Source organism: Carassius gibelio, chromosome A4 (assembly GCF_023724105.1).
Source record: "Carassius gibelio isolate Cgi1373 ecotype wild population from Czech Republic chromosome A4, carGib1.2-hapl.c, whole genome shotgun sequence".
In the NCBI taxonomy this organism is placed as follows: Eukaryota; Metazoa; Chordata; class Actinopteri; order Cypriniformes; family Cyprinidae; genus Carassius; species Carassius gibelio.
In genome coordinates this window covers 24,506,250-24,523,439 of record NC_068374.1, presented here as the reverse complement: position 1 = coordinate 24,523,439, position 17,190 = coordinate 24,506,250, and the positions used below count along the sequence as shown (strand labels likewise).

The following is a 17,190-nucleotide window of genomic DNA, read 5'->3' as shown; positions in this document are numbered from 1 at the left end:
TTTTTTTTTTGAGATACAAGTGAATTGCATATAACGTTGATTTAAACAGTCTGAGGTTTCGGTCATTCCCCTTTCAAGTGGATAGCAGCTGCGCTTTATACCCATTAGCTAAAGAGAAAAAAGCTCCCTGGTGTGCTGCCAAGATGGCCGCCGAGAGATCTAACTTTGCTTCTGGTGATCGACAGACATTATAACGACATTTATGTTCGTCTCTTTGCTCACAGCTCTAAGAATGGTCTTCCCCCGGCAATCCTACAGGGGGAATGGAAAACATATCCGCTGCATCCTTGCATCAGCATTACCAGACTCTAAAAGTTCAGAGAGAAAACTCATAGTACCTACCTGTCAATAAAAATAAGTGAAAATCATTTAAAACCTTTTTAGGAAAGAAAATAGAAAATGTTACCAAAAGGGGGCGCCTCTTACTATGAACATCAGTACTAGCTTGTTTACATTCACCAGTGATATGCTAATTAAAGGAAAGTGTGGTAAAGTAGTAGACACTCTGACATGAGCCATGTCTCCGAAGCAGGTCATATTTCAGAACGCTCTGAAAAGCACATGCTCTAATCAGCAGGCATTTCCCTGAAGGAAGCGGCGTGCAAATGCAGCCCAGGGCAGCCTGACATTTCCTGGCTGATGGAGGTTAGCACCTGCTAAATCAGCTCAGGTGACAGCGCGGCGAGCGGTGGCAGCTTCGTTTCTAGTTGCGGGCGACGATGCCAAGAGTGCTGGACACATAGAGTAGATTAATACAGCCGTAAATCCAAGACAGCATCCTAGAGGATTCTGGGAAATGGAAAAGATGCACTTGATGCATAGACTACACCAAAAAAGGGGTAATGCTTAAACTATTTTCCATATTAAGATGGCCTAGGGTGTTAGCAAAAACTCTGTAGGAACACAAACTTGACTTGCCGTACACCTGCGTTAGCTCAAATCCAACACTTCTCCTGCTGAACATAAACGTCAAGAGCTTACCCCCTAGGCCTGTGGCGCAAGATGCGCCCGGTGCCAGATTTAGCGTACTGCACTGGCAGACGGAGCAAATGTCTTGTGCACAACACGCTCGGATAACGTAGGGCATCTCGCTGGCATGCAGCAGGGGTGAATCGAGCAGCCCCGGCGCACCTCCCAATTTCACTGGCACGAGTCACGCATCTATATCATGACAAACTCAGCTATTAGCAGCCCATTAGAAGTGCAGAAAAGACAAAGCCACAGAGGCAAATGTACCTGTGGGGACAAAAATAAAGGACTGGAAGCTAACTAAATCACTTTAAAGAGGTGGAAAAGAACAGGCCATCCAAATTCTAGCCGATTCCTGGCACAGGAATGCATTCAAGAAACGCAGTAAAAAGGGGCAAAAAAACAAAAAAAAAACGGATTGCATTCTTCTGGCCAGATGCTATACCCAGTGAGCATCTTGCTGTCAGTGTGCACTCTGCAGTTAAGACTGCTTTCTCTGAACCTCCCTGCTCAGGCGTGAAAAAGCTCCATTTCAGAGTTCTGGCTGGTAGAGCCACAAATGCACACGCTCCTAATGCTCTCATTAGTGTAATTGAGCAAAAATGTCAGCATAGCTGCAACTATTTCCATTTAATTTTTTTTTTTAAAGTTGTGCAGAACTCATTTATAGGTACAGACTGGAGCACAAATGATGAGAAGTCTTTCAAAAACACTAACATGTTTTTTTTTTGCGAACGCATTTGCGTGAAACCGGTGTTTTTTTGTTGAGCACTTTATGAGACAGATGCTTTTGCCATTAATACTTGTATTATTATCGTGCACGCTACAGCGCTAACAGACTCATCCAAACGCACACGCAAGCAGAACAGGGAACTATTTGGATTAGATTAACAACCGTTATGATCTAGACCATATGGTATCTCTTTTTTGCCAATTACCCTTGATAGCTTTGCCTTTTGCACCATCAGTCAATAGTGCTGCTGGAAGTTTATGACTTCAGTTATCAGAAAGTAATGTGTAATGCTGGGTCAGCCATCTTGTTAATGTGACTTCAGACAGCTCGTGTTCTGCCTAAAGGGAGAGCTATGAGACCATTACGGGCTTAGATATACATTTATACAGCACAAAAGTAATTGAACAATCTGTGACAAACTTAGCAGCTGCATTACATTAACAAAGCCACACTGACCCAGACACTTCACTACAAACACACTCCAATGAACTCTATTCTCTTGCACAGAGTGTATTGCTAACTACCTTAAGAAATGTGCCACGATTCTGTATACACTACATTACATTCACATTTGTATTATGGATGTTTCAGCTGAATTCAAAACTATAATGGAGTATATTCCATTATAATGAAACAAAATCTAAACTAATATAATATTCAGCATCAGTTCATTTTATGCACAATGTGCATACATAGAACAGAAATATATCAGAAGTTAATACAATATAATATATAAACATCAACATTAAATATACAAATAACTAGTTTTTACTGAATTCAAAAATATTTCTGATTAGTGTAATTATATCTATTATATATATAATACTATCTAACAGAGCATTTTATTGGATTATTATTTTAGATTCATTTTATAACATACTTAGAAATATCTATCTATAATATCATCAACAGAATTATCAATATCCATCTATAAATATAAAGTACATGTAGATCTAAATACAATATATATATAACATATATTTTATATTATATAAAAAAGCACCAACTGTGATATGTATATCTGAAAAAAAATTCAAATAAATAAAAATAAAAATAAAATAACAGGCTTAATTCTTTTTTTTTCTTTTTTTTAAGTCTGTACAGTCAATTGAATTTCTAGGGCATTAACAATTTGGATGGTATTTTTGCCGTTGGGCTCAAAAATTAATTTCTGACACTGAATAAAGGGATAAATTAATCTTTTCTTTCTACACCTTTAGGGGAATAATCAACACGATATGAAGCTCTATAGAAGGATTCTGTCCAGCTTGCCCTTCTTCGAGTCGCGTGGGGTGGGGGAACGCTGACATTGCAAGGAAGATTAGGCGCTCTCCTCTGGGCTGTCAGGGTGTCCTGTCTGCCAGAAAGAGGTCAGGTATTGTGCTGGAGTAAGCTACTGCAGGATTACACTCCCAGAGCTGATTTCTGAGGATAGAATGGCCCCGGGGCCCCACAGCAGGGGCTAGAACCTCACACAAACACACCTAAAAAACACGACACACTCGCTTCTTTCTGTACACACTCTAATTAGTTAGAAATGTTGGAATACCCATGAGCGAGCACACATGGGGAATTAAGAGACTGCCGGAATGAAGGAGAGGAAAAGGGATGGGAGACGGGATCAAAGGAGAGGACGAGGAGGAGATGCAGAGTGAAACGAGGAGAGAATGCAATGGCGATGATCAAACATGGGAGGGGAAGAGGAAGGTTGGCTTGAGGAAATCTGTGTGTATGTGTGTGTGTGATGACAGCTGTCGAGTGTGAATGGGCCAAAGGAGAGACCAGGATGAGGCTCCCATGGCAACCAACAACCTGATTGTCATGGGAACCACTCGATTTGGCATTAGAAGCTCCTATAAAACTTCCACCTTTGGCCGTTCGTCACATAAACACATTTACAGACATATAAACAAGCAATAGCCCAACAGCTCTCTAGTGGATAACGGCCCCTTCACACACGACAGCACCTTTCAGAAAGGCATAATATCTCAATTCTCCATCCAACGAGGAGAAAATCGCAACAGGTTTCCACATTCAAACCACTGAATGAGGGGAATAAAACTCCTAACCACAATAACGCGGCTCGATATCATTGATTAAAAGATTACGCTTGCACTGCATTAATGCGAGCCACTGGAAAAGGGAAAGACGATGAGAGGACAGAAGTGGTGAGAGGGGTGTTACATCAACACGGTTGTGCAATTACGACAATTATCACTCTGTTCTGTCACTCCATCTGAGGCTTGAGCTAAAGACCGTCTTGGAAAAGCCGCAGAGGAATGAGGAGTGAAGGACTGAGAACAATAAAGTTGCTATGTGTGTGTGTGTGTGTGTTTGTGACCGGACTCCGTAAAGTCATGTCATAAAGCAGCTGAGAACAGCGGGCACACAACATGGCCGCCTGGATTACAGCACTGAATCAGTTTAGCAGCCTTATAAAACACAAGCGCACAAACATGTATGACTAGCAACAGGGCAACGGGTCGAGGGCAGGGGTGTGCGAAATAAAGACTAACTAAATCTCTTTCCATCTCAAGACCACTTCACTTCAGGAAGCTGCTCAAAGCTGGAGCTCTAAAAGAGGTCACGGCAAAAATGGCTCTGTTACAAAACCTAGTAAGCTGCCCAGCTAGACAGCATTTCTGAGATTCATGGGCATGTTTTAATGTTTGTAAAATAGCAGTATGAAGTAGTTTTTTTTTTTTTTTTTTTTAAGAAATGTATACTTTTATTTAGTAAAGATGAAGGAAATTGATCCAAAGTGACATGACGGTGAGATCATGCAGTACAACGGTTTTCCAAAATAATAGTGTTACCAAATAATAGGGCTGCACGATAAATCGCATGTGATATTTAATGCGCAATTCGTCATTAAAGCCGGTTCTGTAATCAGTGGTAAATCTCCATCACCTGCGTGTTTTCACATGAAGCTGCATTAACTACACAGAGCTGTTGTTCACTAACAAGCAGTGCAAAAAATGTGCAAAATTTGATTATGGTTTTGTGCAGTTTGTGCGTGAACAAGATGCGCATTAAACATTGCTTGCGATGTATCGTGCTGCCCTACCAAATAAGCATATTATAATAATTTCTGATGGATCATGTGACACTGAAGACTGAAGAAATGGCTGCAAAAAAAATAAAAAATTGTTGTTGTAATTATGATAGTTGTTGTTAGGGGTGCGCCGATCATTATGCACATCTCGTCAGTAAAGCCGGTTGTCGAATCAGCGGTAAATTCTCAAAATTTAAGTTACTACACAGAGCCATTGTTAACTGAGAAGCTGCGCAAATCCACGTTCATTTTCAGCGTTTATTTCCACATCTTCTCAGTTAACAATGGATCTGTGTAGTAACAGCTGCTCTATGTGAAATCACAAACTTGTATAAAATGAACCCTAAAACAGAAAGCCCTTATTGGGTGAAATGAGCCCTGAGACTGGACGTTTAAGGGGAAAAGGTATTGAGGCCATGGTGATATTACTAGGGTAAAGAAAGATAAGCAATAAAAAAAAAAAAAGATCACAATGAACCGTGTACCCATGGCCTCTTTAATAAAAAAAGACAAAGGGTGTCTGCGTGTGAATGCGAGTATATAGAGTGGGGCTCTCTTGGAAGGGCATTTCCTCTATTTGGAAGGACACAGAAGGATCTGACTGCTGGCAATTGGAAATGTTAAGAAAAGATGACAGATCTACACACAGCCACTGGAGTTTTACTGAATGCTGATGAATACTGCAACAATGAATTATACTAACAGTAATCTTTAGAGTCAACATATTTGAATAGCATTTCTTGATGCTAGTTAATAAGCAATGCTAAGCAATTTGCTTTTTATAAAATGTTTCGGTTACTGGTTTTGGCAATACATCATTTCTAAAATCTTGCCAAAATCTAATGTGGTAATTTAATGTGTAACTTTTGCTGGTTTATATAATGGCAGTGAACAGGGACTAGGTTGTACATACATTTTATAAAGTCTATAATTCTGTAGTCAAATATTTATTAAAAACTGTGCACTACATTTAAATAAAATAAAGATCAATATTCTACATGGACCAAAATTGGTGCAGAAACAGTTTTCTCTCAGACTGCTGGTAAATTTCACAAAGAAACAGCAAGGAACAGATTGAAAAAGTGTGTTTAAAAAAAATCTTAATACATAAAATAAAACTGTACAATAGATTAAATTCCGAACCCTTTCAGCAAATTTACACTGAAAAGGCAAAACCACTTCTATCCAAAGGCAGGGAAACTCTTGTTAGAGATCTCGTGATGGAAGTCCACATTTCTTCGAGCTCTATGACATTCTGCTATTTCATCCAGCACACACACAACGGTGAGTACTTCTTTTGCAACAAGGGCCTCTGCGAAAGTCACCAATGTCTCATTTGCACGGCCAGCAGCCTTAGGACACAGCTCTCTCTCTCTCTCTATGGAAGGGGTAATTACAGCATTTTAATTTGCTTCTATTTTAGCAGGGGAGAAAAAATAGCTGGAAGGGTAATTGTGTGCACACTGCGTTGAGTTTAGGCTCAGTCGAGGTCTGTGTGCCCTCTGCAGGAAACATTCACCTCATCTCACACTCACATGAGCACTGCCATGAAACTACATTTCCAGATCATGGTGCTCAGAAATGCAGGTACACGGGAAGAGATGATATTCATGACACAATCTCACAAGCAAGGATCCCAAACACATAACATGAATCTGCAATTTCCCCACACAGACTCCATACTGGCATAACTGTATTTCCATAGACATCAACATTATTTCGTATTTTAGTCAATTTATGGTCCACGTTAAGCACTATTTTACCACATGTAATTTCATGTAAATAAATAAATGTATATATATATATATATATATATATATATATATATATATATATATATATATATATATATATATATATATATATATATGTTTCTAAACTCAAAATGATCACTGTTAAGTAAAACTAAGATTATAAAATTATCTAAATATACGATAAAAAACTAAATTAAATGAAAAAGAACTAATAGATAGTACTAAAATTACTAAAACAAATTAAATCTAAATAAAAATATTCTTTAAAAAAAATGAAAAAGTACATAAATGACTAAGTTAACCTAGAATGAAAACTGAAAAAATTAAAACATTTACAAATTAAAAAACAAACAAACAAACAAACAAAAAAACTTAAATTAAGAGGACATCTCATAGAATAATAAAAACTAAAAGGAACAAACTAAAAAAATCTGCTAAGCACAAAGCAAAAGTGAGAAATGGTGAGCAAGACTTTAAGCTTCTTTATTAGAGTCCTCAATTCAAAAGATGACAAAATGTCACCCTCACAAGGGGGTCAGAGAGAGGGAGAGAGAGAGGGGGGGGGGCTTTTACTCAGCAGAGAGTGAACATCTCTTCCTTTCAGTCTCTCTCGCCATCCAGTCACTTAGCAACAAACTAGCGACTCGAAAAACCCTGCAAACTTCTTGTACAGAGAACACTGAGCCAATGCATGAACAGACAAACAAAAGCATGAAAAGAAACAAGTGAGAGAGGGAGGGGAAAAGGAAGCGAAGGACAAATGAACAAAGCGGGTACTTAAAAATGGCGAGTTCATTCACACCAGGGAAGAGATGTGCCTAAAACTCTCAGACTGAGGCACTGAGATGGAGTTACAGAGAGATGAGGTAAGGGGAGGGAAACACAAAAGAATCAGAGTTGTTCACAGAACAGAAGCTCATAAAAGCTTTCTCTCAAATAAAATAAGAAAAAAAAAGGAAAGAGTTTAACTGAAAGATTGGCAGAAAACAGAAGAAACGACTACAGATTGAAGCAGATATCAGTCTGAACTGCAGAGAGCACATCCAAGATCCACATAATCACTCTCACAAACAGAAGATAAAAAGCATCAATAAACTCCACTCTGTTCTGCTACCGTCCCTTGATTCAGCTTTAGATATCCTTGATATGAGTTTCAAAGAAAATAAATATTTAGGTGCACTATAGAATACCTTTGTTTTGTCTTAAAAGGATGGGAGTCATACCAATTGCATTTATGGTATTTTCGTCGTGCATTTTGGTAAATCTATCTTTAGGGTATGGAAATGCAGTTATAAATATCCATGAAAAGTATTTAACCAACCAACCCAGTTAAGTAATCGTTTGCAATAATGTTTAAAAAAAATTAATAAAATACATTTACAGAAAAAGGTTTTTTTTTTTTTTTTTTTTTAACTGTAGTCTGGTATCCTGATGGATCCTGTTTTGTCTTCCATTTGTATGACCCAGTGAACCACTTGTTTTATTATGGTGGTTATTTTAAGATACTTTAAGGCAGTGGTTCCCAACCTTTTCCAACTCGAGGCCCACACAACCAAACACGTGATTGCGCGGCCCACTGCAAAAAAATGAACTGAACCCGCTATTGTTAGGTTAATAACTTAGTACTCAGAAGCTAGATTGTTAACTGTCTTTATTGAATGAACTGGCAATAAACAGAAAATAACTCAGGCTGCATGGCACCGCTTGGCACAACTGCTGTTGTTCTGTAGCATATGCAGCAAAAATATAGAAGATAAATTGGCGGTTTATTCTTAAACCAAACAGCGAGCTTGAATAGTGGAAGCATAGTTACAGTTTAATATCTATTGTTGGTTAATTATATGAAATTATGTTTTTATTACTAGTGGAGTAATTGGAAAGGATCGACACCTGCACCACTCACCGGTCTCGAGTCCCACGGAGGAGCTCCAGAAGAATAAAGGGAGGAGTTACGACAGTGAAGGCAAGAGAGGACCAGGCTTGATTTTATTTTCTGTTTTGTGCGCGGCAGTCGTCTGTGGGGGGCTGTCGCGCTGTTGTTTGTTTATTTTGTAAACTGTAAACTGCGTTACAGTGAAATTCTGACCACCACAGCTGACAGCACATTCTTTAGTGTTTATCTTGACAACATGAAGGTGACAAAAGTTTTACTTTTTGCTTAATTAATACTTTAAACAAAGCAACAGAACGTTCAACATGCAGGATGAGCTATGATGGAAATGACTACATCAAATGCTTGCGGTCAAACTGGTTACACTCATAGCCAGGCTGCAGGGAAACACAATCGGTGGCCTTTAAGATACAAACAGTGAGGAGGAAAAATACTCAGGAGGACTGGATTATTACTCCGTTCTTGTGATCATTGAAGAACAGAAACAAATGCAGCGCTTCACAATTACTAATACACACGATACTGTTATCAGATCTGTGAGTTCAGAGACCTTTTAACCCCCAAAGACAGAGACAGCCGCCCGCGGCTGTTTAATAACTTTTGAACCGCTAATCCAATCTGAACGAAAAAGTGATGTAAAGCAGAGATTCTCCACGTTTCGGAGATATCTTATTTATCTCAATTGGATATTCAGAGGCGCCGTAGTGCACGTGATTATGTCATCACATTTTGATAACATTGATTCGACATAAGATACCAATGCTTTCGTTCCTCTGAGCCAAACAGAAATGATTGTTGACGTGTAGTCCCACCCCCGAGCCCAGATTGGTTCAAACTGTACCATATTCAACCAATAAGTAGTCTTTTGAACTACTACTTAACATATTGCTTTTGAAATATGAACGAACACAAAGTGAAAGTGTAGTCTATAGCGAGTGCATGAATACAAAACAAACTAACACATTTGCATGAGAAGACTCTCTGAAAAAGCAGCAAAAAAAAACACACGATAGAAAACTTTGACGTAAAACAAATCAAAACCAAGGATGAAAGAGTGGTACATATCTGATAAACCACTGGGATTTCTATATAGGGCTTGGGCGCCGAGTTGCATTCTGGGACGTGGCGGCCATGTTGCTGGCCTCGCGAATGTAAACATACAGCAAGTTGAACGAGAAGAGCAGAGTTGAGTGAAAGAAAAAAGATGTTAAAATCGGGAAAAGTTTGTGGGATTTATAGGGATACGCTAAATAGGCATGCCAGGGACCGTTATGTGGAAAAACATCTGCACTATTAATGGTTTGGATCCATATGAAATTCCCAACAAAGAGTGGAGCACGAACGACAAACTTTTGCATTACAGATATCTCCGGCTACCTTGTTTGTTTTGTGAGCGCCTAAACTTCAGAATATTTCAGACGCTACAAGTCATTGAAGTCTCATGTACAGTTCACAAATAGAGGGTTCAGGAGCTGCAGATCATAGAACCGGAACAACGGCATACAGTAATCCGGTAAGCTGCGCTCTACCTAGCTGCTAGTTTAGTAACCGTTAGTGCTAACAACCATTCACACATGGTTAGTTAGGAGCTGTCAACACTCCCGTTTTTTTCCGGGGTTCTCACGAATTTGAACTCTTTTCCCACTGTCTTTCCTTTTTAGTATTTTCCTGTAAAATATCCCCTTAGCCCCTCAATCAGACCTGTCAAGTATCTGTGCTGTTGTCCTGTTGCTACTCCTTGCCCTTCCAGCGATCAGATGTTTTCAAGGCTCGTTTTGCTTACTTGAAAGCAACCTTAGTTTGATGTTGGGCTTTTTAAGATAGCGTGGTTGTTGTGAGAGCACGATTCCACGTCAATCTGTTACTAAAGTCACGTTAGACCTAGCTTCACAAATCGCTTAACGTTAGTTAATGCAGCAGTTTTGTAGTACGAATTTTTGCTGTCAGCAGAGGGATAGCAACAAAAAGATGAATGTTGAAATTACCCGTATTTTGGATGAGTAACCCGAGAAATTTCCCTTATTTTCAATGTTGACTTAAGCTATATAAATTAATATTCAGATGTTATGGTCTCCATGGTCGTGCCTCCAAGCAGGAAAGCGGTGTAAAGTTAATCCATTCTCATTTTATTTTCCCTATGGCGATTATGTTTTGCGCCACGGTTTACCATGGTTAAAATAGATTTTTAATTACTCAAATTAAGACACACGGATGAGAGGGAGTATGTCTAAACACTGCGCAGTAGTCCGAGTAGCAGTAAAAGAGGCCATCAACGTGGCGTCACGACGTCACGACGCCCAAGCCCTATTGGGTCGCTAGGTAATGTCCCGGTAAAATCGATTCTGACGCAGATTAATGGCAGTGGATTGCATTCATTCTTTGAGAAAACGAAAGTAAAATTGAGACTTTAACCATAAGTCCTCCTGTTTATAACTATATATGGCACTTGATGCTGACTGCTAGAACAGGTCTGAAAAACTAAGAAAAGTGCAGGTGTGCCAGGCGCCCCAAAAATTTTCTAGGTCTTTAATGGTTAATATTTGCTTTCAGATTCAATTTTGAAGCTCATTTAAAATCCGGCTCAACCCTAAAATCTTGGCTGGGCTGAAATCACTTTCAATAGCTGCATTTATTAATCTAAAAATATTGTGCATTCACAAAAGACTTTGTCGGACCATGCTGGAAAAGCAGCTGGAGAAAATATGAGAATCATGTGGAACCAAATTTATAAGTACAGAGACAAATCTCATTCTTATGAACTCAGTTCCAGCACATTAATACTTTAAAATCACGACAGCATGACAAACAGAGCAAAAATCTGAAAATCCCATGACTGCCGTACTTCAAATATGTATGAATGGCCACATTCGGTTGAACCAAGAGGCCACCGGCAGAGTTTATGACATGCTACAGTTTGAGCATGTGTGTGGTGAGGAGAAATCTCTAATGCGACTCGACCACAACAGCTCTCCCAGAGGAGCTCAGCCGGCCAGAGTGTGTCCTGCCTGTCAAACACACCATCAATTATTCAGCGAGAGAGAGAGAGATTGTTGGCTACACTGATCGGCAACACAGAACAAATTAGAGAAAGCGAGAAAGATGCAGAGATGGAAACAGAGATAAACTTAAGTAATGATATTGGAATGTGTGGCTCATGTAAGGGCAGAACTCCACATTGCTGTTTACCCGTGCAAAACTCGGCAACACAATGAGGGTTGTATAGGTGGTTGCCAGAGTGTTGCGAAGCGGTTGCTTACAGGCATAAGCCAAAAGTGTCCACATCAAAGCCTCCATATTATTTTGTGTAGAGTTGCACCAGCCATTTGTTAAACTTAATTAAATAAGAATGTAAAGTTTACACCAAGAGCCATGCTTCTGTTTCCCCACATACTAAATAGTGCAAAGCAGGACTTAGCTAGAAGGTTGTAAGCTCTCTGTAAAGTGTACTCATGTATGATATAAAGTGTGCATTTTAGTTTACCTTGTTGAGGGTTCAAACTTAACCAGTCAAAGCTAATTGAAAATAGTATAATATAATTATAATAATAAACAGCAATACTGTCTTAGTGATCATTTACACCACAACAGTGTCAAGTTTTAACTTAAGCACAGCTGGTGAAACCTGGTAACATGTCTTTATTTCTTACGAGAATGGGAAAATTAAAGTTTGAACAAGTGGACAACACAGAGATGCATATGATCACATAACCAGACATAAACCACTCAAGTGCTAAAGACTCACAGACCATGTGCATAAGCCACGCTAAATACACTTTGTCACACTCAGACTGAGATACCGGGGTGTATGTAAGACGTAGCAGTTTTGAAACAAAAAAGTCATTTGTTGAGTTTGAACGATCTGTGAGAGGCAGCTGGGGTGGCACGCATGAGGATGAGTCACGACTATGTCCGAGCAGCTCGCTCACTCCAAGCTGCCATGCTTGAGTTTCTGCATGTGCTGCCATCAGCAGGCCTCTTTCCCATGAATGCGCGCGCACACACACACACACACACACACACACACACACACACACACGCCTCTGCCCTACTCCACTAAAGCAAGAGATGGACAAGAAGAGAAAGAAATAAACCAAATCTATTATCTCTCATCAAGTTCAACAAAAAATAAAGTGCATCTTTACCCATGCAAACCGTGTGTAAGTGTACTGCAGAACACACACTCTTATGCCACAGTGTGAACAGTTTTATATAACAGTACGAGCATAAAACCAAATAGTTTGTTTTGCTGGAAATTATATTTGAATAAATCATGCGGTAATTATTTCATCCTTATGCCTAATTCAATATAATTCCATTCCTCTTTTTAAAAGGAACTGGATGGATGCAAACAAAAGTGTAAGATTATGCATTGCAATTCAATAAGTGTCATTCGTTTTAAAACAGCTTCACATTACATGCCAAACAAAATAATGAAACCATTTTAATTAATGAGACATGTATATATGTATTTATAGATATATATTCGATGGCATAAACGGAACAGCATAACCTCTAGCACACCGACACTGTTGTATTATATACATATTGTCACAGCATTATCAGCCCAACAAGGTCTGTCAGGTCATGTTGGGATCTTAGGTCAGGAAGGAGGATACTCTGCCAACATCAAAAGATTTAAACTGACAAATTGTGATTCATTTCTATATTTAATCAACTACATCAAAGCACAAACACTCACAGATGCTTTTGTTCCTTCTGTAGCAGCTTGCAATGTGTGCTTTAGGAAATCTAAAGCTATACAGTCTTAATTCCACTTGGTGGAAACCTCAGAATCAGTAAAGGTTTGTATGGAAGAAACGTGCAGCCTGTCAAGCCAGTTGAATTATTTGCTACAGATCATGAGATATTAGAGCCAGATTGAGAGGAACATCTTTCAGGATGCATCTTAAAGTGGGCAATATAAACACAACAGCCTTCCATGGCACATGGCACATGGCACATATGGAAAGCGGGACAAAAAATAAAAAAGAAAAGGAAAAGAAAAGCACTGATGTTCTTTGCACTCCTTCTGATTTGTTATTTGGGTACAAGGTGGATTATTTTATCACTTGGCATCCAACAAAATGTAAATGAAGTATAATTATTTTATTTTTTCTTTAGTTTTTTTAAAGAATTATGAAATTCTTTTGATGAGAACAACAGTTTTATCATGTTGTTAAATGCATCATACTTGAAATGGTTCCCTCACAATTTGGACAATACATTTAATAGATTTTAAATTAGCAGATAATACTTTATTTTTTAATCAATCTTTCTTTTTTAATATAATATATTTTAATAGATTTTTATATAAAAAATAAAATAAAAACAGTAAATACATTCAACCACAAATTCGAATACTAATTTTGTATTCATAAAATATATTTTATATATTATCAAAAACATTGAAAGGTAATGGTAAGAACATTTTTCTATACACATTATATTTTAAATATAATATTATATTCAGGATTCACTGTAGAAATTGTTCTTTGTGATGGCAAAAAACTTTGAATATAAATATTTCTGTCTTATGAAAATGTGAAAAATTTATAGTAGCCATATAAGCTAGAAATAATTATATTTATTACATTTTAAAAGAACATTTCTGAGCTCAGCATTAAATTCCATTCACTGTAGAAAACAAAGCTTGAAACCTGCAATCTTAAAAACACAAATGTATGATTGCAGGTCCAACATCTACAGTCCATAAAGATGGACTGGTACTCTGAAACACAAATGACGCTTCACACTTTGAGTGGATCACAGCCCACAAGAATGTCTGTTTCCCATTACAGCCAAGGCTTTGTTTCACTGTGGGCGATGGAGATCATTAGGACTCCATATCTTTTTTATTTTCCCTGCTTCCTGGTGCTTTTGTAATTCTCAGTAGATTCCTGTGTCTAGTCTCTCTGTAAAGTGCAGGTTAAAGTTAGGCTCTTAAAAAAGCTCCTCTCATTAGGCCCGACTGCAGAGCCAGCCTCATTCACACAACATTAATGGAAACGGCACCCGCACAGCATCAAGCACCCCGAGGACAAGGTAAGAATAGTGTGCAATCATGTGATTGAATCATCACATCTGCGGTTCCTCCATTTGGACATGCAATTTCTGTGACCATTATTCACAGAGTAACCGAAACATCCAGATAGCCATTCTCTGAATAGTAGACCGAAATAGGCAAGCTCGTTTCCAATGGGTGTATGAGTATCTCTGAAGACAGCAGTAAAGAGTCAGAACAAGAAGAAAAATGGGCAGATAGTTGGAGACCAAACATCGCAGGCACGGTCATGTCAACTACAGAAAAGTAATTTCCAGAAAAAGCTTGTGGAGACTAAAGTGACAGAAGCAGGCTATAAATGACAGATATGAGTAGATATGAAGAGGCCTTACCTCTCTCTGAAGAACTAGCTCTTTGGTGAAAATCGTGGCTTCCTCACTGTACGGCTCTGCCACCTGCATCCCACCTGGCATGTTTCGAGACCCTCGGGGACACTCGATACCTGCACACACAAACACAGTGAGGGTGAGCTTCGAAAAAAAAAAAAATCCCCTGTGCATGTCCATTTTGGTGAGTGCATTAAATGCTCACCTTTTTGCTTGGTTTGATTATTCAACAACTTTTTTGTGCAACATTCAAAAATACTTCCATAATGTATTACAATGTTTCAAAAAGAGTGTATATATATTTTTTTCTTCTTCTTCTTTTTTTTTTATATAGAAAACTAATAGAACATTTTCAAAAAGTTTGTTTCTGCTTATGACCAACTATTGTTATAATGAAACAATTAAAAACTGAATAAACCTCATACATTTTTCATCTATTAGAAAAGATTGTGAATATGTGAGCTTGCTATCATTTTATTTTAATTTCAGTTAATTCAATTTATGGCTCTATTAATTGTAGATGAAAAACAAAATGTTGAATATTGCAAAAATCTGTAAAAGGCTACTGCAGACCTTTGTCTCACAGTGCTCTTTGTAAAATTGTTGACTGCACCATTAACAAACAAAACTGAACCTCAAGCACAGAAAACATAGCATGGCTTTGCTTATTAGCCTTAAACTAAATAAATGATCACGTAATTCTGCACTGAATGAACCATAATACAAAATAATTATATTGAAATTATAGAATAAAAAAGGTCATCACTTGTTATCATAACAGAAAAACGGATGAACATCATTCTCAATTATTGGTTAATTGTCAGTAAATAGTCTCAAAATTAGCATTTAAATTGTCCAGGGCATCCGATCTAGTCAAAGGCAGAACACAATTTCTGGCAATAACCGGAGAGTTTTAGGAGACGGACATTTGTAAACTGGTTGAAGAGCACATAAGAGCAACACTACATGAGAAACAAATTTATAAGGAACGAACCGGTCTCTCTGTCTCAAGTGAGCAGATCAGAATGCTGGTCTCGAAAGCACAGAGCCATCTTAAAAATTGCACCTTGACAGTCAAATACCGTCTTTATCTGCTTTCAATAAAACCGGCCTATCAAGCCTTGACCTCTCTGGTAAAGAAATCAGTTTATACAGATCTGCGTATAAACATTATCTACAGAACGGCTGCTATAGCCACTCATCAAACACCTTGGAAGGAGAAAAATTTGAAGCCCTATTTATAAAAAGTTCCAAGGTTATGATAAAAATGGCTCGAAATGTTTTTTTTTTCTTCTGTTTCCTAGCAGCTCTCAATGAAAGGAGCTGTGTGTATAAGTGATTTTCTCTTGAACAGACGTAATGACTTCTAACAGTCAATGCCGCTTTCCGTGCCCCTGAAAAATGACGTTTCACCACAGGGCACAGGGCTTTAATACGCATACTGAACAAAACACAGCAGTTCAAACCCGCTCAACCCTGACTTCCTCAATTAGGACAGAACAATTGTTAGCCTCGCTGATTCAGAGATGTCACAGGGCGTGCACAGATGTCCGTTTCAAGAAAATGTTTGCAAGGTTTTTTTGTTTGGTACGTGTTATGCGATGAAAATATTTACTCAGACCAAAGAACTGCACTGACGAGATGCAAAAAAAAAAAAAAAAGATTAGAAACCTGTTCCAGGATCAGTCTGTGCCAATTAGGCTGACTGTGATCATTTCCGACAGTGAGATATTTGATCTTAGATTGGATGTGTCAATGCAAATTTTTTGCATAAAACAGAAAAGTAAATAAAGAACATGTTCACCAGAATTCCGAAGCAATATAGAGAAAACAAAGCAATTTAGAGAATACAAAAATGTAAAACAAATACACATTTAAAATTACTATATATATCAGAATAAATATGCACTAAAAAGGAATGTAATAGTTTACTTATGGACTCATCAAACAGGATTAGAATGTAATTTAGATGCTCAACCCAAAGAAATGATGCATTCCCCTATAGTACAAAGCTGTCCTTGTATATGGCACACTTATATCTCCAGTGCTGTTCAGAGTGTCAGCAGGAGATAAAGTGTGTGTGTTTCTGCTGAGATATTTAGATGAGCAGAAGATCAGAAAGCACCTCAGTATTCCTCAGCCACAATTACAGCTGCTGAAATATTCAGTGATTTCTGTGAGGAGACTGCAACAGAGTTCCCGAGGAGAGAACCGACACACTTACTTGCTCACTCGCTCATTCTTCCCCTTTCGGTTCCCAATATCACAGTTCTTCACAGGAGACTTAGAACATGACAGGAAAAGAACAGAGATATTTTATATCCAAGCTGCAAGGGGTTGTCAAAAATAACGCTACTCTTGTACCAGGCTGACACCTGAAGAAACAATACCAGACCTTACA

At 38.3% G+C, this 17,190-nt stretch overlaps 1 protein-coding gene across 1 annotated transcript in view; it reads right to left on the bottom strand.

The window, feature by feature from the left end:
• snd1 (staphylococcal nuclease and tudor domain containing 1) overlaps positions 1-17,190 on the bottom strand; it is a 167,220-nt gene that overhangs the window by 91,635 nt on the left and 58,395 nt on the right. The window contains exon 16 of the mRNA XM_052577497.1: positions 14,796-14,905. Coding sequence (XP_052433457.1) covers positions 14,796-14,905 — 110 coding nt within the window. The remainder of the gene's footprint in view (positions 1-14,795; positions 14,906-17,190) is intronic.